General features: G+C 44.2%; 1 protein-coding gene across 18 annotated transcripts in view; it reads right to left on the bottom strand.

Moving 5' to 3' along the window:
- The window catches only part of LOC132398701 (uncharacterized), a 173,400-nt gene that overhangs the window by 24,059 nt on the left and 127,937 nt on the right, over window positions 1–21,404 (bottom strand). For 14 of the 18 annotated variants that reach the window (XM_059978497.1, XM_059978493.1, XM_059978494.1 and 11 more), the window contains 3 exons: window positions 19,108–19,218; window positions 16,893–16,961; window positions 13,313–13,410 (listed from right to left, as the gene is read on the bottom strand). In XM_059978497.1, the coding sequence (XP_059834480.1) occupies window positions 13,313–13,410; window positions 16,893–16,961; window positions 19,108–19,218 (278 nt within the window). Of the gene's footprint in view, window positions 1–5; window positions 5,390–13,312; window positions 13,411–16,892; window positions 16,962–19,107; window positions 19,219–21,404 lie in introns of those variants that run through there. The other 4 variants (XM_059978504.1, XM_059978495.1, XM_059978503.1 and 1 more) reach the window with 3 other exon arrangements.

Raw genomic sequence — 21,404 nt, 5'->3', positions numbered from 1 at the left:
TTAAAGAAAGACAAAGTAAGGAGTGTTTAATATTGGGGGAAATCAGACCGAGCTTTGGCATTTGGGGTGGGGGGGGAAGCGCTGTGGTTGGTGGTCTTGCTTCTGCTAGAGGCAGAGGGTGATATGTACTAGTGCTTGGTTGCTTTCAATTTGGTGATTGTCGAACACTGGCTTCCAAATGAGCTTGTTAGAGTCAGGATCCAATGGCTAAGGAGATCCAAGACAACTGAATTCTGCTGCACTGATGTAATACCCCCACACGTACACATGCACACAGACACATACTGTACTGTGTTTAATATTTCTGTACATATTGTTTGATTAAGCATTCTTTGGTTGCTTACCTAATTCATTATGGCTTATATATGGTTGGAGCCTCTTGCTGAGCAGCTGTTGGGTCAACTTAAATGCCAGCCCAGATAGACTGAAAAGGCAGGGTGTCAATGGGAATGACAGCCAATTTCGCTTGGTCTCCACGATGGTCGACGCTATGGTGCTGAGGCTACGAAGACTGCCTCAGCTGCTGTGCTCTGTGCCGGCTAGTAGGATGAACTGATAAGCAAGGCAATCTATACATCCTTTGATAATAACTTGAATATGTAAAGAAGTACGCCTCACTATTGTAAATCTAAGTACATAAGTACCCTCAGGGTCCTTTGTTGCTCTTTCTGGAGACTAGTTTCTGGAGTTGCAAAACATAACAGCAGCAATGAGATAGTTTTGAAATGAACCTGAGATGATTGCCTACCTATTGCAGAGTTTTTTCTTCAGAAGGGACAAGAGAAAAAAAGACATTCATGATAAAAAAAGCAGAAAATGGATGATATTCATGGGAACATAAACAATGAGTATGAGATGATAATAATACTAATTTTAAAAAAGCAGAAATGGCTGGCTATATTGGAAGATAGATGTTTTCAATTACACAACAGATAACTGGGTGATGTATACTGAATGAATTGAGCAGTGTTTTGAAGCAAATGAAACAGCCAATAAAATGCTTGTGTCAGTGTTACTGAGTGCAATAGGTGAAAAGGCATAGAGTTTGCTCAGAAGTTTAACCGCTCTAACCACACTAGTCAAAATGAGCTTTGTTAATATTGAGAACATAATGTGGGAGGTCTCAGAACTGAAAACCATTGTTGATTGCAGAACACTTTAGGCTTCATAAGCAGAATCAAAAGGAAGGGGAGTCCATTTCAGTGTATGTGGCTAAACAGAAGAAATTATCCAAGCATTGTCAGCTCAGTGATGGACTACTGAGGCACTGAGGGATTGTTTAGTTTGTGGAATCTTACAAGAAAGCATTAAAAAATGGCTTCTAAGTGCAGCACAGCTCACATTTAAAAGAACAGTGTAAATTGTTGTATCAATAGAAACAGCAGCCAGAAACACAAGCGAGTTGCAGTTAAGAATGAAAGTGAGGGTGAACAAAATCACAACTTCTAAACAAAAACCTGCCTGGCCAAACAAGTTGTGTTACCATTGTGGCAAAGGGTCACATATAGCAGACCAATGCAGGATTAAAGGTGAAACATGCAAAAACTGCAACAAAGCAGGACATGTACAAAAACCATGTTGGGCAGAGAAAAAAAATAAATGGACTGCACAGGGAAGAGAAAAAAAGATAAAAGTCAAGTTGCAGATTCAAAAAGAGCACTAATCTGCATGCCATTGATAAAAAATCTGATAATGATGAGAGTGACATAGGACTGATAGGCTTGAGATTTACAATATAAAAACTAACGATAGACAAGCAATGTGACTTACATAAGAAGTGTTCCCAACAGCCTCCACTACAGCCTTGCACACTGTTGACGTGTTGAGAAGTCTCTATTCAAGGACTGGTTTTCCAGAACACTTAGTCAATGACAATGGACTACAGTATGTTGCACAACAGTTTCAGTCATTCCTGAAGATGCATGGAATAAGATATATTACACCTCCACTGTACCACACAGTGACAAATGGCTTAGTGGAAAGGTTTGTCCAGAGCCTAAAGAATGTCAGCAGAACGCACTACAAGGACACTGAATCAAAGCTCACCAATTTCCCCCTTGCACACCGCAATGCAGCACGCTCCCCAGCCAACAATTCACCATCTGTGCTGCCTCTGGGTCACCCCTTGCATTCACTCCTGGATCTCCTCAAAGCCAATCTCAGAAGGAGCAGGCAGGACAAACATCTGAGCCAAATTGAAGGCTCCTCAAACAAGGAGGTTCGATGTTTCACTCCTGAACAAGCAGAATGGGCAAGGGACTACAGAGGTGATCAAAAGTGGGTACTCAGATAGATTAAGGACAGAATTGCACCACTCTCCTATACAGTGGAGATTGTGTCTGTGGAGATGATATATCGACCGTTTGAGGAGAGCAGAGCCAATTGTTAAAGAAGAAAGCTGGCCAGAACTGTTAGAACTACTTCCTGCAGTTCCAGAGTCAACTCTTACAACCACCATGGAGGAGACCCCAGAATCTGTGATTGTTTCACAGCCACAAGTCTCACCTGTCAAGCAGAGTGATCCTACTTGTTATGTAAAGCCATTATCGCACAAGTGTAAAGAGACCTCCACAGAAATTCAATCTTTAGGCCTGAATGGGACAATTGAAAATCTACTATACTGTGGATGTCAAAGTTCAAATTTCAAAGTACATGTATATCACCATTTTCTTGCAGGGATACTCAATAAATCCATAATAGAATCAATGAAAGATCGCACCAACTTGGGCGTTCAACCAGTGTGCAAAAGGCAATGAACTACGCAAATACAAAAAGAAAGAAATAGTAATAATAATAAATAAATAAGCAATAAATATCAAGAACATGAGATGAATAGTCCTTGAGAGTGAGTCTATAGGTTGTGAGAACATTTCAATGATGGGGCAAGTGTAATTTAGTGAAATTATCCCCATTAGTTGAAGAGCCTGATGGCTGAGGGTAAATAGCTGCTCCTGAACCTAGTCATGTGAGTCCTTCTTTCTGAAGTTCTGCAGCAAGAAGAGAGCATGACCTGGGCTGATGTGGATCGCTGATGATGGATGCTGCTTTCCTGCAACAACACTTTGTGTAAGTGATCAGTGATAAGGAGGGCTTTACCCGTGATGGAATGGGCCATATCCACAACTTTTTTGTAGGGTTTTCTGCACAAGGGTGTTGTTATTTCCATACCAGGCTGTGATGTAGTCTGTCAATTTACTCTCCATATCTATAGAAGTTTGTCAAAGTTTTAGAAATCATGCTGAATCTTTGCAAGCTCTTAAGTAGTAGAGGTGTTGCAGTGCTTTCTTCATAAATGCATCTATATGCTGGGCCCAGAACAGGTCCTCAGAAATGATATCACTGAGAAATTGAAAGGATGCTGACCCTCTCTACTTCTGATCCCTCGATGAACCTCTGGTTTCCTCCTCCTGAGGTCAATAATCAGCTGCTTGTCTTGCAGAACTTGAGTAGGAGGTTGTTGCTTGGGCATCACTCAGCCAAATTTTCAATCTCCCTCTTATGTACTGATCTGTCACCCCCTTTGACTTGGCCTACAGAAGTGGTCATTAGCAAACTTAAAAATGGCATTGGAGCTGTACTTAGCCACACAGTCATAAGTATAAAGTGAGGAGAGCAGGGGGCTAAGCACACAGCCTTGTGGTGTACCTGTGCTGATGGAGATTGTGGAGGGAATGCTGTTGCCAATCTGAACAGACTGGGATCTGCAACTGAGGAAATGGAGGATACGATTGCATAAGGAGGCATTGCAGCTAAGGTCTTAAAGCTTAGTTTTGAGAGGGTATTGGTATTGAATGCCGAGCTGTAGTCAACAAAGTCTCTTAGAGTCTTTTAAACATCCCTAATGTATCTGCCTCTACCACCAGACCTGGCAGTCCATTCCGTGCACAACCACTCTGTATAAAAAATCCTTCCGCTGACATGTCCCCCTTTACTATCCTCCAATCATCTTCAAATTATGCCCCCTTGTGTTTGCCACTTCCACCCTTGGAAAGTGTCTCTTGCTGCCCGGTCGATCTATACACCTCTGTCAAGTCACCTCTTATCCGCCTTCTCTCCTAAGAGAAATGCCCTAACTCAGTCAAACTATCCTCATAAGAAACACTCTCCAATCCAGGTGGTATCCTGGTAAACCTTCACTGCACCCTCTCTAAAGGGAAGCAGCTGGAAATATTAACCCTGTCAAGTCCTTTCAGGAGAATAGACCTAGTCTGTTTAACCTCTGTAATGATCAACCCACCATCCCAGGATTGTCTGCAGGGAGCAGGGGTTTTGTTTAATTTAGGACAGATATTGTGGGTTGAAGAATGTGTTCCTGTGCTGTTCTATGCTTCACATCCGAAAGGCATGCACAAAAACTCATCCCCAGTCAGTGAAACAATGGAATGTACTGAACTTGAGAGGCTCAATCTGTTGTGCTGAAACCGCTAGACAATAACTCACAGAATCAAAGTCAGATTCATTATTACTGACATAGGTCGTGAAACTTGTCATAACAAGCTCTTCAGACCTTTGTAGGGTGCCAGAGAATGTTGGGCTCCGAGATTTTTAGAGCACCTGAATTGATTAATTGTTGCTTAACCACAGAGTGGTTGATAGGTTGTAAGCCTGGAGGAGGTACAGACAGAAGGAATCAGAATCAGGTTTATTATTACTAACATTCTGTACATTGTGAAATATTTTGTCTTGTGGCACCAGTACAGTCCAATATGTGAAATATACTATGAATTATAATGATAAGTACATAGAAATTAAATAAGTAGTGCACAAAGAAAGCAAAAAATACTGATGTAGCGTTCATGGGTTCAAGGACCATTCAGAAATCTGATGGTGGAGGGGAAGAAGCTGTTCCCGAAACATTGAGTGTGTGTCTTCAGGCTCCTGTACCTCCTCCCTGATGGAAGCACTGAGAAGAGGGCATGTCCTGGTTGATGGGGGCCTCCACAACGGTTCTGCTAACCAATGTTGACTTCCTAAGAAGTGATCTTTTTTTCTTTTTAACAGAAAATGGTGTGTCTTGCCATCGAGATAGACATTTGCCAGGGAAACAGCCACAGAGAATGGTGTGACTCTAACAGTTCATAGCGAGGCCTGGAGGCAGACAAGAGCCCAGGGCTGTTCTCCGGTCTCTTAAATTGGAGTGCTGACCTGCTCCAGGTCACCTCAGGAACCAGGCAAAGTTCAGTTCCACAACGTCGAGCCTTTAAGTGAGGCGGCTAACTTTCTTGTGACTATACTTATGAGCTGACGGTGAGCAGATTTGATGCCATTGTGTTTGCCTACATGCATTAGGTGGGGTGAGGTTTGAACAATGGAGACGACTCTGTCTGTGTTCAGAAGAGTAACGGATAAAACTGTCTGCTACAGTTCCAGCCCCGTCCATGCTCTCTTCCTGACAATAGAAACGTTTCAACATAATTAAGCAGAGACAAAAAGTGATTCTGTTCAACCGTGCTGTTCCTTGCTATGTGTGGCTTGACAAGCACTGCCCTGCAATGCTTTCCCCATTAATGAGCTCCCAAAATGACTATTAAGCAGGGATGTATGTAACAGCTCCCAGTTTGTGTCTGAGTGGTCACCAGCTCCCGTTTGGCCAAACCCCCCACCCCCACCCCCTCGGAAAGCACAGTTGATAGAAATCTGGACGGACCAGAGAAGGGATGATTTGGTAGAAGATGAGGGGTGTGGTTTGATCTGAACCCTTCAAAAAAATGAAGGAGGTAGATACATCCACAGTCAGCACTGTGGGTGAACTGGATAGAAACCAGTGCTGATGAAGGCATTTACTTTATTCTCTTTTCAGATTAGCTGCAGGGCAAAGGAAAGCAAATGAGAGTGTTGGAATGACTGACTTTCATGAAGCATCTGTTCCAGGACCACCAGACTCAAAACAGTTACTTTCCCCAAGTAGTAAGGTTGATCAGCAACTCCACCCACTAACCCACCCCTCCACACCCCCAACCACCACTGCTTTATCATTTCCTGTCGGTCACCTTATGTACAGACACTCCTGTGCCTAGCATCACTTTATGTACATATGATCAGTCTATGTATATAAACTAATCTTAAGTGTTTACAGTATATTTATTGTGCTTTTTGTTGTGTTTTTTATGTTTATTGAGCTTTTTTGATGTAGATCAGATCTAGTGTGACAATCTTTCCGTACACACATGTACTGACGAATGGCAATAAACAATCTTGAATCTTTTAAAGCTGAGAATTGTTGCTCGGTCCACAGTGGGACATAGGCTGAACCAGAAGAAGAAATCAACATTCCCAAGAAAGGAAATGATTCCTTGCAAACGTTCCTGGCTAAACCTTAACAAAAAGTTGAGTTGATGTTTCGGGCCGAGACCCTTCGGCAGGACTGGAGAAAAAAGCTGAGGAGTAGATTTGAAAGGTGGGGGCAGGAGAGAGAGAAACACAGGGTGATAGGTGAAATCCAGAGGGAGAGGAATGAAGTGCAGAGCTGGGAAGTTGATTGGTGCAACAGATACAGGGCTGGAGAAGGGGGAATCTGATAGAAGAGGACAGAAGCCATGGAAGAAAGAAAAGGGGAAGGAGCACCAGCAGGAGGTGATGTGCAGGCAAGGAGATAAGGTGAGAGGACGAAATAGTGGCACATCTTGATGGCAGTAATAGGATTAGGCCGAGCCAGCATGGATTTACCAAGGGCAAATCATGCTTGACTAATCTGTTGGAGTTTTTGAGGGTGTAACAAGGATGTTAGACGAGGGTAAGCCAGTGGATGTTGTGTACCTAGATTTTCAGAAGGCATTCGATAAGGTGCCACATAGGAGATTGGTGAGTAAAATCAGAGCTCATGGCATTGGGGGCAGGGTTTCAACATGGATAGAAAACTGGTTGGCAGATAGAAAGCAAAGGGTAGCAGTGAATGGGTGTTTCTCGGACTGGCTGGAGGTGACTAGTGGGGTACCACAGGGCTCTGTATTGGGACCACAGCTCTTTACGATTTATGTCAACGATTTAGATGAGGGCATTGAAAACTATATCAGCAAGTTTGCTGACGATACTAAACTGGGTGGCAGTGTGACATGCAAAGAGGACGTTAGGAGACTACAGGGAGACTTGGATAGGCTGGGTGAGTGGGCAGATACTTGGCAGATATCATTCAATGTGAATAAATGTGAAGTTATCCACTTTGGAAGCAGGAACAAGAGGGCAGAGTATTGTCTGAACGGTGTAGAGTTAGGTAAGGGAGAAATGCAAAGAGACCTAGGAGTCCTAGTTCATCAGTCAATGAAGGTGAATGAGCAAGTGCAACAGGCAGTGAAGAGGGCAAATGGAATGTTGGCCTTTATTACAAGGGGAATTGAGTACAAGAGCAAGGACGTCCTTTTGCATTTGTACAGGGCCCTGGTGAGACCACACCTGGAATATTGTGTACAGTTTTGGTCTCCAGGTTTAAGGAAGGACATTCTGGCAATTGAGGAAGTGCAGCGTAAATTCACTAGGTTGATTCCTGGGATGGCAGGGCTGTCTTACGCAGAGAGATTGGAGAGATTGGGTTTGTACACGCTGGAATTGAGGAGATTGAGAGGGGATCTGATTGAAACGTTTAAGATAATTAAAGGATTTGATAGGATTGAGGCAGGAAATATGTTCCAGATGTTGGGAGAGTCCAGTACCAGAGGGCATGGATTGAGAATAAGAGGTCAGTTATTTAAAACAGAGTTGAGGAAGAGCTTCTTCTCCCAGAGAGTTGTGGAGGTGTGGAATGCACTGCCTCAGAAGACGGTGGAGGCCAATTCTCTGGATGCTTTCAAGAAGGAGCTAGATAGATATCTGATGGATAGGGGAATCAAGGGATATGGGGACAAGGCAGGGACTGGGTACTGATAGTGAATGATCAGCCATGATCTCAGAATGGCGGTGCATACTCGAGGGGCCGAATGGTCTACTTCTGCACCTATTGTCTATTGTCTATTGAAAAGGGGATGGGGAATGGTGAAGGCCGAGGGGCATTACTGAAAGCTCAAGAAATCGATATTCATGCCATCAGGTTGGAAGCTACCCAAGTGGAATATAAGGTGTTCTTCCATGTCCCATTCCCATTCCAATATGTCCATCCATGGCCTCCTCCACTGCCATGATGAGGCCACATTTAAGTTGGAGGAACCATACCTTATGGTCTGTCTGGGTATCCTCCATCCTCATGGCATGAACATCAATTTCTCAAACATCCAGTAATGCCTCCTACCCCTTTCACTATTCCCCATTCCCTTTCCCTCTCTCACCTATCTCCTTGCCTGCCCATTGCCTCCCTCTGGTGCTCCTTCTTCCTTTTCTTTCTTCCATGGCCATCTGTCCTCTTCTATTAGATTTGTCCTTCTCCAGCCCTATATCTCTTTCACCAATCAACTTCACAGCTCTTTATTTCATCCCCTCTCCCTTCAGGTTTCACCTATCACCTGGTGTTTCTCTCTACCCTCCCCCAACCTTTTAAATCTACTCCTCAGCCTTCTTGGATTACCAGTATTTGCAGGTTTTCTATTTTTTGAAAGAGTCATAGAGTCATAAAGCACCACAGCACAGAAACAGGCTCTTCAGCCCATCTAGTCCATGCTGAACTATTTGCCTAATTCCATCGATTTGCACCTGGACCATAGCCCTCCATTCCCCTTCCAGCCCTGCACATATCTAAATTTCCCTTCATTGTTCACATTGAACCCACATCTGAGCTGAGTCTGGCAGCTCATTCCACACTTACACCATTCTCTGAGGAGGTGGTTAGAAAGGAAGTTCTTCCTCAGGTTCCTCTTAAATATTTCACCTTTCACACTTAACCTATGACCTAAGGCAGAGGAGTTACAGGTGACTGAAGACAAACAATTTTAAGAGGAACTTCTTCTCCTCTTAGATTTCTGAATGGACAATGAACCCATGAATCATTTTACTCTCTTTTTACACTACTTATTTAATTTTTACAAATATTGTATTGCTTATTATAATAAATAATGTGTCTTATGCATTGCACCCTACTGCTGCAGCAAAACAACCAATTTGCTAACATATGTCAGTGGTAATAAATCTGATTCCAATTCTCACCTAATGGTACAATTTGCCTGTTGCCCACACCCACCCCAAGGCTTCAAGGCTGAGAGCACTGAGGGCCACTTCCTGTGGCCTTCCTCATTACCACAGGATGCCAGCTCCACAACCGTCATCCCTCCCGCTGCAGATACAGAGCCTTGGCTGAGCCAAGCAGAGAGACAAACAATGCCCCAGTACTCTGAGCCCAGCCCTGGGTCATGTTACACGGTCCCTATTAATTAAGTGGCAAGTGGATATGTTACCGCGTATTCAGATGTTTCCAGCCGATCTCAGGAACTGGCTGCACTGCAGGTGTTTTCATTATTTCTTCCTCGGGTTTAAATCCTCCTAATCTGTGCAGTCACATTACTTTTTTTTAAAAATGAAAACAATGCAGGCAGCGCAGGGATGACAGTGCATACAGCTTGCATAATGGATGGCTGGCTCTAGCCTGGACTTGATTGTAGTTCTTCTACAATTGTCAGCCGTGTCTTCATCTCCCATGCACCCAAACTCTGGAATCCTCTCTCTAAACCTCTCATTCCACCACCTCCTTCCTGAACAAGTGACTTTTTTGACAGATTTCCATGGAAAGCGTTGCCTCTCAGGTTCCTATGAAATCTCTTCCCTCTCACCTTAAATCAATGCCCCTTACTCCTTGGTTCCTTTAGGTTTTTACACCCTGGACTTGATTATAGGGATAAATTCCCACCACCTATTAAATGCTCTGAACTGCGTGTACCTCAAACAGTCACTGAAAACCGTCCAGCTCCTGGCCTTCACGTCTGGCTTAGCTACTTAGCCCAGTCGAATCATTTCTACTGACAGGACAAGGGGTAAAGGTGGGTTACTGGCACCTTAAAACCAGTCACTTTGGGCAGATGGGGCTCATCTGTTGTGCTTGGCAACTCATCTAGGAGAAGGAAAACTCTGATCTCAAACCTCTGTTGCCATGTGGCTTTGGGGGGGGAAACCTGAGGAAAAATCCAAAGCTGGAGTCTCTGAGACAGTCCAACATTGGGTTCAAAGCTGACTGAGAACTCCCGTGATGCTGCTGGTGCCAAACTGTATCGGTCTCAGTCATCAGATGCGTGGAAAGGGGGAGCCTGCTGCACGGGCCAAGCTCCTCCAGCATTTTGTGTATGTCGCTCTTGATCTCCAGCATTTTCAGAATCTCATGTGAATTTGCTGTCCACCAAGGACCTGTCCTTGTCCCCCTCTGTCTCAGATTTAGGTGCTTCCATTGACACATTACCCAAACCTGTCGAGCCAGCATCCACTTTCTTAGAGTCATAGAGCAATACAGGCCCTTCAGCCTATCCAGTCCATACTGACCACAGTGCCAACCCAGCCTGTCCCAATTTCCTGCATTCGGCCTGTATCTATGCAAACCTCAGCCCTCCATGTACCTCTCCAAGTTCCTCTTAAATGATACTATTGTACCTGCCTCAACTATATTCCATAGACTCACCACCCTCTGTGTGAAGAAGTTGTCCCTCTGGCCCCTTTTAAATCTTTCCCCTCTCACCCTAATCCCATGCCCCCTAGTTTTGGACTCCCTTACCCTGGGGAAAAGACTGTTACCATCTATGTTAACTATGCCCCTCCTAATTTTAACCCAATTGTAAGTTTGCTCCTTGTTCTCCTACCTTTCAAGGAATAAAGATCCAGCTTGGACAACCTATGTCTATAACTCAGCTCCTGTAATCATGGCAAGATCCTTGTAAATCTTCTCTGCACTCTTTCCAGTTCCACATGTTCTTGACCAACATGATAGCCAAAACTGTAGCCAGTTCTCCCAGTGCGCCTCACTAGCAACATATACAACTGCAATGTAATGTTCCAATTTCTATACTCACAGGTGTGACTGGTGAAGGTCAGTGTACAGTACTAAATGTCATTTTCCATCTACCTGCAATTCTGCTTTCAACAGTTCACTCATCCAGGCTGCTGTCCCCACATGCATCAAATCAGCCACCACCATCCCTGTACCAAAGAACCCCACACCTTCAGAACTAAACAACTACCAGTCCGTGGCACTGACACCAGTCATCATGAAGATCTTTGAATGGCTGGTAATGGCACATATCAAAAACTCTATTTCTGCCACACTGGACACTTGCCAATATAGCTACCAACATAACTGCTCTCTGACAGATGCCATAATATCCGCCATGCATCTGGCCTTGACACACCTAGAAAACAAGGACACATGTGTTTCTGGACATTCAACACTATTGTCCCACAGACCTTGAGGAACAAACTCCTACTCTTCGGACTAAATACACCACTGTGCAACTGGGTGCTGGCCACCTTAACCAGCAGATCTCAGATATTCTGGATGCACGACCGCTCCTCCCTCCCTATCATCCTCAGCATGGATGCCCTCCGAGGCTGTGTGCTGAGCCCACTGCTATACACTCTGCTCACTCATGACTACACAGCCAAACATCAGAGTAATCACGTTGTTACCTTCACCAATGGTGCCGGAAAAAGGGCAGCATTATTGCAAAGGATCCCATCCACCCTGTTTATGGACTGTTTGTCCCACCCACCTACATATGGGAGGAGGGTACGCAGCATCCACACCAGACTCAAAAACAGTTACTTCCCTCAAGCAGTAAAGCTGATCAACATCTCCACCCACTAACCCACCCCTCTGCACCCTCAACCACCACTATTTTATCATTTCCTGTCAGTCCTTATGTACAGACACTCCTGTGCCTAACTTCACTTTATGTACTGTGGTGAACTACATATACCTGTCTGGACATGCCCCCTGCTGACTGCTCCTGTGGCTCCTCCCACAGACCCCTGTATAAAGGCGATTCAGGTCTGAGCCCAGCCTCTCTTTCTCCAGGATGTAGTATGGTGGTCAACCACTGCTTGTTCCTTCTTCCAGTCAATAAAGGCCGATATCTCGCCTTTACGTCTCAGAGAGAGTTAGTGATGGTGCATCATGTACGTACAATCAATCTATGTATATAAGCTATCTTAAATATTTATACTTATTGTGTTATCTTTATTATTGTGCTCTTTATCTTAATGTGTTATTTTTTTGTGCTGCATCAGATCCAGAGTAACAATTGTTTTGTTCTCCTTTACACTTGTGTACTGGAAATGACATTAAACAATTTTGAACAATTCTTCTCATGATGCATATGTTCTACACAGAAGAGTGATTTGGGATATATAAATTCATGAGAGGCATAGATATGCTCTCTAAAACTAGACGGCATTGGTTTAAGGTGAGAGGGAGGAGGTTTAAAGGGGATTTAGAGGAGTAAATTTTCACATTCTGCTCCAAACCTCATCGAACTCCTTTGGAGAAAACAAAGCGCCAGATTGCTCAAACGGCCCCAAAGCACCCCATCAAAACATAAATCACAGGCTCCAATCGCATGCAGCTTTGTAATAGAATCATATTTGAAAGAAGAAGCAGTAAAGGAAGTAGTTTTGTTAACTGTCAGCTGGACATTACCTTTGGTTGCTTTGTTCACTAGTGCCACTTTGCCAATCATCTGTGCTATCCACAACACTACCAATCTTTTCATCGACTGCAGACTTACTAACCCACCCAACTACATTTTCATCCAACTCATATATATTATAAATTCATAGGAGGCATAGACAATGAAAGGTGCAATCTCGTTCCCAGGGCTGGGGAATCAAGAACTAGTGGGCATAGTTTTAAGGTGAGAGGGGAGAGACTTAATAGGAACTTCAGAAACACTATTTTTACCAGAAAGTGCACAGTATATGGTACGAGTTGCCAGAGGAGGTATTTCAGGTAGGTGTATTAGCAACATTTAAAAGGCATTTGGACAGGTACGTGGATAGGAAGTATCCAGAGGGATATAAGCCCTATGAGGGAAAAGAGGACCAGCTTAGGTGGGAATCTTGATCAGCATGGATCAGTTGGGTTAAAGGTGCTGTATGACTTTATGACTCTATAATGACCTTTTCTTCTGCTGTTCTTACTCCGTGAGATTATTTGTACCCCTTGGCCTTTTGTGAAGCCTCCTCATAAAGTCATAGGGTCATACAGAGGATATTTGGCCCTCTAAATCTGTGCTGACTACCAACCATCCACTTACCCCAATCTATGACTTGGGGATGTAGAAGGTAAGCTGCTCCCCAATGGATTAGCGAGCTAGCCTTCAAAGTTGTCTGGCAGCCACAGCTTTTCGAGAGTGTGCTTTGAGTTCTCATCACCTCCCTAAAGTTCACCAGCACTGCTCCCTCCCAGTCACCCACTTACTCCAGTGCTGTGATCTTCTGTGCCAGGCTGACCATCACAGTGAAGAGCCGGAGGTCCATCAATCCATCAGTGACGCGGTAATCCAGGCTCTCCAGTATCTGTGAAACGTTTAAGAAACTTTTTAGCATTTAAGAATCTCCTAGATAGATGCATCAATAATAGAAAAATGGTGAGTGATGTAGGAGGGAAGGATCAGATTGACCTTAGAGTAGGGTATAAAGTTGGCATAATATGGTGGGCTAAGGGGACTGAATGGAGCTGTAATATTTTATAGTCTATAACAAGGTGGACCTCAGAATATATGCGCTTAGGAAGAAGCAGCAACAGAATGGTTATTCTTGGTACATGGAAATTCTAAAACACCTCAAGATTAGAGGAGATTTTAAAGTTGAAAGCTACAAAGAGATGTCAATGGCAAGGCCAGCCTTGGGCTTGTGTGAGGAGCCAGAGAGCATTGAGCTCCAAGGTTTTTAAGGGTGCCTGAATTGGTTAATAGTTGTATAATGAGAGTTTGTTGTGTTTTTTCTCAGCTACTCGCTCTTTGTAATGCGGTCTCCTGGTGCTTTCTGCTTAAATTAGTTAAATTTATCTTGATAAACTCAGGGATTCTGTGTTACTTGCATTACTTAAGCAGACACCCAATTAGCACTAATTGTGGGGTCCTAGTTTTGAGAATGTTAAGTCTCAAAGTGTTGCTCGGCTGAGCCAACAATGTACTTTTGGAATTCTTATGATTAATTTCTGGTTGCCGTTTCTACAACAAAGTCTGTCTAAATCAGCTACAACAAAATGGTGGAGCCATTCACTGTATTACTGGAATATCACAGGCATACATCATGAAATTTGTTTTGTGGCAGCAGTGGAATGCAATATATTTTAAAAACTATAAATTACAATAAGAATATATATATATATAATTAAATAAGTACTCAAAATGGGAGCTAAAAATAGTGAGGTGTTGTTCCTGGGTTGATTGTCTGTTCAGAATTCTGATGGTGGGGGGGGGGGGGGGGAAGAAGCTGTTCCTAAAACATTAAGTGTGTGCAACTTGATGGGCCGTATGATCCAATGAAGGTCCTATATCTAATGGTCTAAGCATGCAATCAGGCCCTTCTGCCCATTGAGTCCCTGACAGCCATCAAACACACTTTGGCACTAATGCCAGTTTTTAATTTTCATTGTCTCTCTGGGTTCCATATACACCCACCCACATACACACCAGGGTCAATTTGCCATGCCCAGCTAACCTACAAGTCTTTGGCACATGGAGAGCAGCATGATAGCGTAGTGGTTAGCACAAATGGTTTGCAGTGCCATCTGTAAGATCAGGGTTTAATTCCCGCCACTGTCTGTAAGGAGTTTATATGTTCTGCCTGTAACCGTGAGTTTCCTCCGGGTGCTCCAGTTACCCCCCACACTCCAAATATGTACTGGTTAGTAAAGGTTAATTAGCTGTGGACATGCTAAGTTGGTGACAGAAGTGTGGTGACACTTGTGGGCTGCCTCCTGGACCATCCTTGCTGATTTGATTTGAACGCAAATGGCGCATTTCACTGTATGTTTCGGTGTACACGTGGCAAATAAACTAATCTTTAATCTTTAAACTGGGCCAGCAGGAAAACCCCAAATGATCAGAGGGAGAACGTGCAAACTCCACACAGACAGAACCTGAATCCAAGACTCTGTCACCGTGAGGAGGCAGTTCAATCAACTGCATCACTGCACTGAGTCAAGGAGGTGAACTTCTTGTGTCCCTGTAGCTTTCCCAGTTGAGGTGATTGGAGAGTATCCTAGATTATCTTCCACCTGATATCACAGGGACACTTTATCGAGAAAAGTGAAAGGGATTATAAAATTAGCAGCTATCTCAATGAAAGGCAGGTTTTTCCTTTAGGTACTGACTAAGAAACTGGGTGTATGGAGTGTCCAGGGAGGGGTAGCACCTCCAGTGAAGGGGCTTGTCATGTACAATTTGGGGCAACTCACTCAACTTTGGTCCCCACCAGACACTCAGCTCTCACGTGTGCCTCCAAGTAGCTTTGGTGTGTGACAGCAGCTTCTCCCCAGTACACTGCTTTGACAGGTGGGGTAACCAGGTGAGGGTAGCCCTCATATCCTGGTAAGACAGGAACATGTCTGTCCTAGCATACAAAGGCAGCTCTGGCGGACTGGGCAGATGAGATCTACAGTGAGATCCAATGGCCAGGAAGGTGGTTCTACAGCACTCCATGGAGAGCGAAGCGCATGACAAGGCACAGAAGACATCATGGACATCCACAGCAACCAAGCAGGACCCCAGTTGTGATGGTTACTTATACTACTGTACCCAGACTTACGAGGTCAAGAGAGCAGAGCTGCCCCTGCCATAAGCCTTGTGGGCCTCTGCAGCATGCCGTAGAACGCTGGGCTTCTAGGTTTCTCCAGCACCCGCATTTACAAATTGTTCTCTTAACTAGAGTCATTAATCCCTTGTCCTTTCTGTTTATTCTTGTCAAGTTAGTTGTGACTGGCACGGGTTTTCTACATTCTAAGATTATTTAATGCAGACCCCTGTTTAGTGCTCGTTGTGAGGTCCTTGTGTTGAAAATGATTTGCCTCACTGTGTTGCTCGGTTGTGCCACCAACATCCTGTTGGGAATCCCATGTATAACCTCTTGTTTCTGTCTCTACTTGGGACTCTGCTGTTCCTCCACACATGGGTTCAGACATTGCCGGCACTCATTGTGACAGCCCCAGTACAATAGCTTTTCCATACACTCCTGTACGTCTCCTGTCATCTCGGATACAGCGGGCAACCACCATTGCATAAGAAATTAGCAACCATTAAAGCTAATTACACGTTCCATTGCACATTCTCAGTGCTATTGAAGTTGCATGTAGAATTAATTTTAAAAAGTTCAGGTGCGTGTGTGTCTGTTGGAAAATAGGAGGTTTTTTTGTTTCTTTTGTGAAGTGCTGTTGAAGAATAATCACAAGGTTGGTGTGGTGTATAATGGCCAAACAAAGCCAGGTTCAATTTCCCGACTGCAGCTTGGCTGACTGACCAAGTTATGGTATAATCTTTGGAACACGAAACACAGCAGTCAATAACTCAACTGTATACCGGACAAATCAGGCCAAACATGTGATAGGGAAGATGTAGCCTGAGACCAAAACGTTCCAAGGTGGGTTTGCTGGGGGCTGATCATTGGAAGAGATTTTTAAAACCAACCCAGATTAAACTGAAGTGATGAAGAGGAGAGATACTCCCGTTCTGTGCTGTACATTTCTATGACTCTGTGACTAGACTGTCTACACTTCTCATTGCCTCAGTAAAGCAGCCAGCACAATCATCTCAGACATTCTCTCTTCTCCCCTCTGCATCAGGCAGAAGATTCAAATGCCTGATGGCATGTACCACCATACTCAAGGAGAACTTGTGATAGGAACTAGAATCAGAATCATAGGTTAATATAGCCGCAGGGATTAATCTGTGATTAGTGTAAATTAATATTGATGGTTGGTGTGAACTTCCATGTGATGTTTGTACCTACGTGCCTGTGATGTTGTTATGAAGGTTTTCCCTGTGCCTGTGCCTTACCTTATCTCTGCACACGTCATTAAACTTCACTTGAAGGGCTTGTTTCTGTGTTGTATCTCCATGGTCTATCTAAAACCAATGATAGTTTTTAAATCCAGAAAAACCCTGTCCCCCCTCGAAGACTTAACCCCAACCTGGGGTTCATGGACCTTTTAGTTAATGGGAGAGGTCCACGGCATAAAAAAGGTCGGGAATCCCTGGTCTACATAATTGTCAATGTAGCATTGAGGGAAGTCCTATCTTTCAGATGACGTATCTGTCAAAAGATATATTAGGTCTGAACCGCCGCTGGCGTTTAGGGCTGCAGTGAAGGTCCTCTATCTCCGGTGGTGTTCAGGGCTTCCTTTATCATGTCAGTAGCTCAGTTTTCACTGCTGTCCATCATGCAAGTCTCAGGTGCAGACCCAGGAATAGCATCACACTCATATGTAGAAGGATTCTTCATTGCTCTTTCTGTAAGTCTTGTTTGTCCAGTCAGGATCGTTAACCCTGAGCTGAACCTCCGAACCTGGAGGACTGGTGGACCACTCTTCATCTGGCCCCTACCCTTTAACCTGTTTGGCAAGGGTGACCCTACCAAGAGCCAAAGCACAAAACTCTGACTCCAGCAAACATAGCTCTCCAGGTCATTGAGGCACGTAAGTCTCCAAACCCAAGGTTGTGGTCCTCTTGGAGGTCCCATTCCTAAAGATGGACAGTTGTACCCCAGTGTCCTGCTGAATATTTATATGCTTCGCAACAGACATAAAATTCTGGATGAACTCCGCAATCAGGTAGTGTCTATGGAAAGGAATAAATAGTGAACGTTTTGGGCCGATATGCTTGTAATCAACTCACAAACAACATAGTCTTCAAATTGCTCCGCTGAAACTGGCATTTATGGTGGATTTAATTTCCATCTCACCCTCCATTCACCTGTTTTCTCTCCATAAACTTTAATGCCCTGACTAATCAAGAACTTATCAACCAGCACATAAAAATATATCTAATGACTTGGCCCCCACAGCAGTCTGGGTAATGAACACCACAGATTCACCATCCCCTAGCTAAAGAAATTCCTCCTCATCTCCATTCTAAAGGGACATACTTCTATTCTGAGGCTGTGCCCCCTGGTCCTAGACTCCCCCACTGTAGGAAACATATTCTCCACATCCACCCTATCTAGGCCTTCTAATGTTCAATAGGTTTCAATGAGTTTTCCCCTCATCCTTCTAAACAGTGAGTACAGGCCCAGAGCCATCAATCACTCCTCATGGTCATTCCTGGGTATTTTTGTGAACCTCTCCTGGACCCTCACTGAAGTCACAAAACTGCTCACCATACTCCAGGTGCAGTCTGACTATTGCTGTATTACAACTTTCCTTTTATATTCTAGTCCTCTTGAAATGAATGCTAACATTCCATTCATTACCACCAACTCAACCTGCAAATTAAACTTTACAGAATTATGCATGAAGAATCCCCATTTGCTTTGTATGTCTGATTTAAAAAAAATACTTATTTTAAAAATAGTCAATACCTTTATTGCTTCTACCAGACTGCCTGACCTTACACTTTCCTACATTAACTTCTGTCTACACCTCTTTGCTCATTCTCCTAACCTGTCTAAGTCCATGGGCAAACCTTCTGTGTCCTCAACACTACCTGCCCCTCCACCTATTTTTGTATCATCCACAAAGTTGGCCACAAAACCATCAACTGTATCATCCAAATCACTAACATATAGTGCAAGAAGAAATGGCCCCAACACTGAGCCCTGTACAACACTACTAGTCACCAGCAGCCAACAAGAAAAGAACTTTCTTTATTCCTATTCTATGCCCCCTCCCAGCCAGCCAATCATCTGTCCATGGTAGTATCTGTCCTGCAATACCATGTGGTCTTAGTTTAGCAGCCTCCTGCATGGCAAGGGTGAAGATTGTGCTGTAACATTACATCATTGAGCTTACTCTGGTTCAGTTGCCATTCGCTATAAATGGCTTGAATGACAAGTTCTTCCTTAAATGTGTGTTGACCCAGTGACCCACAGCACCTGCCTGTTAGTGGGCAGAAGACAAAAGCACACCCTCACCCCCAATGTGAAGCAGCCCCAGGTAGGGTCTTGGAAAGTACGACTCAGCATAATGGGACTGAGCGAAGGAGTGGGAGTGTGGGGTGAAGGACCATGTACTTACAAAAACAGAATGCCTCTTAGCAGCTGTCTTATTACAATTACCCTGTAAATATAAATTTCCTCCGAATCAGTGAGTGCTCCCAATGGAACCATTTCTTTCAAAGCTGTAACTAGCTCCGCACAGGATAAGTAGCCATCATTGTTGTTATCCACCTGAAAAGCAATTGGGAAGAGACAAAGAGCTGCCGTTAAGGAGTTTGAACCAAGCACAAAGAACAGACCCAGGTATTCTACACAGTATGCAAGACAAGGGCTACATTGAGTTTAATTACATCCAGTTAAGTGAGAGAAAGACTCAGAATTCACCCTGGGCAGCTATATAGCTATTTACAAACCAGATGAGCCCATCTCTATCAATGTTTTCTGCTGTTCCTCTCTCCCTCAGCCCCTTCTGCCCAAGTGGTCCATGCTGACCAAGATGCCATCAAAGCATGTTTGACCCATCTCCCTCCAAATCCATGTAAAAACACAAAACACTGGAGGAACTCAGCAGGTCAGGCAGCAGTCATGAAGAGAAATAAAGAGTCGGCACTTCAGTTTGAGATCCTTCTTATTTATTCCTCTCTGTGGATGCTGTCTGGCCTGCTGAGTTCCTCCAGCATTTGATGCGTGTTGCTCGAGATCTTCCCTCCAAGATTTGGAAGCTTTTCTCCCTCAATGACCCGGAGAGCTATGTTGGCTGGAATCAGGGTCTTGTGCTTTGGCTTTTGGTTGGATCACCCATGCCAGACAGGTCAAAGGGTAGAGGCCAGACTAAGAGTGGTCCACCGGTCCTCCAGGTTTGGGGGCTCAGCACAGGGCTAGCAACCCTGACTGGTCAAAAAGTTGTTACAGAAACAGCAATAGGGAATCCTTCTACGTCTGTGCATGATGGTGTGAACAGACTGAGATGGAGGACCTTCATTGCTGGCTTAAATGCCAGTAGCATAACAGGCAGTAAGGATGTAAGCTGTAGGTTTCCAGCATCTTGTGTTTATGATTTCCTATCCATTTACCTGCCTGAGTGTCTTTTAAACATTGTTAATGTGCATGTCTAACCTCCTCTGCCTTATTCTATACACCCACCACATTCTGCCTGAAGAAGTTGTCCCTCCTGCTCCCTTTAAATCTTTCCCCTCACACCTTAAACCTATGCCCACAGTTCCCAACCCAAGGGAAAAGACTGAGCATTTACAGTACTTTGTGCCCCTCATGATTTTGTAGATGTCTGTAAGATCACTTCTCACTGTGCTCTTCTCCAGTGAATCTAGTCCTAACCTGCCCAAAGTCTCCTAAACCCAGTCCCACAATCCTGACTACACCCTTCTTCCATTCTGCTGTACATTTGTTGTTCATCTGAACCATTCCTTCTGAAAGACCTAGATTGAGTGGATGTGGAGAGGATGTTTCCTGTAGTGGGAAAGTCTAGGGTCAGAGGGCACAGACAGAGTAGAAGGATGTCCCTTCATATAGAGATACAGTGTGGACCAGGCCTTTCCAGCCATGCCACCCAGCTGCCCATGGTTTAACCTCAGCCTAATCAAAGATCAATTAACCTACTAACTGGTACATCTTTGGACTATGGGAGGAAACCAGAGGACCTGGAAGAAACCCATGCACACACAGTGAGGAATGTACAAACTTGCTTACAGTGGGCACCAGAATTGAACTCTGAACTCTGATGCACCAAGCTGTACTAGTGTCGCACTAACTACTATGTTACCGTGGCATCCCACAAAGATGAGAAGGAATTTCCTTAGCCAGTGGGTGTTGAATCTGTGGAATTCAATGCCACAGACAGCTATGGAAGCCATGACATTGGGTATATTTAAAGCAGGAGGTTGATAGGTTCTCATTTAAAGGTTATGGGGAGAAGGAAAGAGAATGATGTAAAATGGGATAGTACATCAGCCATAATGGAATGGCAGAGCAGATCCAATGGACCAAATGGCCAAATGCTCCTTTTGCCTCTTTGAAACTATTTCATGTAGAAGTTTATTGCAAATAGAGAGGCCGTTTTGCCTGTCATATCAATGTTAACCGGAGATGGACCTTAGGTTACTCCCATTTCCCTATCTCGGTCCCTGCTCTTTAAGCTTTAATCAAGAACTGTACAAGTTGTCGAGAGTCCATCTTTTGTATTGGATCATTCTCCAAGATCATCACCTTGTCATGGTAGGGAGGCTTGTGAGTTCCTGAGATTCCAAGTGCAAAGCCTTCTGGAGCTTAGTTCTGATAGGGTCACCCATGGTGGTAAAGTCTAGGGGTAAGTTCCAGACAAACAGCAATCCAACCAAGCCCTCAACGGTGGAGCTGGCAGGGGATGATAATATACCACAATGGCAGTGAAGCGTCCCTAG

The sequence above is a fragment of the Hypanus sabinus genome, chromosome 8 (assembly GCF_030144855.1).
Source record: "Hypanus sabinus isolate sHypSab1 chromosome 8, sHypSab1.hap1, whole genome shotgun sequence".
NCBI classification, from domain to species: Eukaryota; Metazoa; Chordata; class Chondrichthyes; order Myliobatiformes; family Dasyatidae; genus Hypanus; species Hypanus sabinus.
This window is presented reverse-complemented; position numbering and strand designations above follow the sequence as displayed.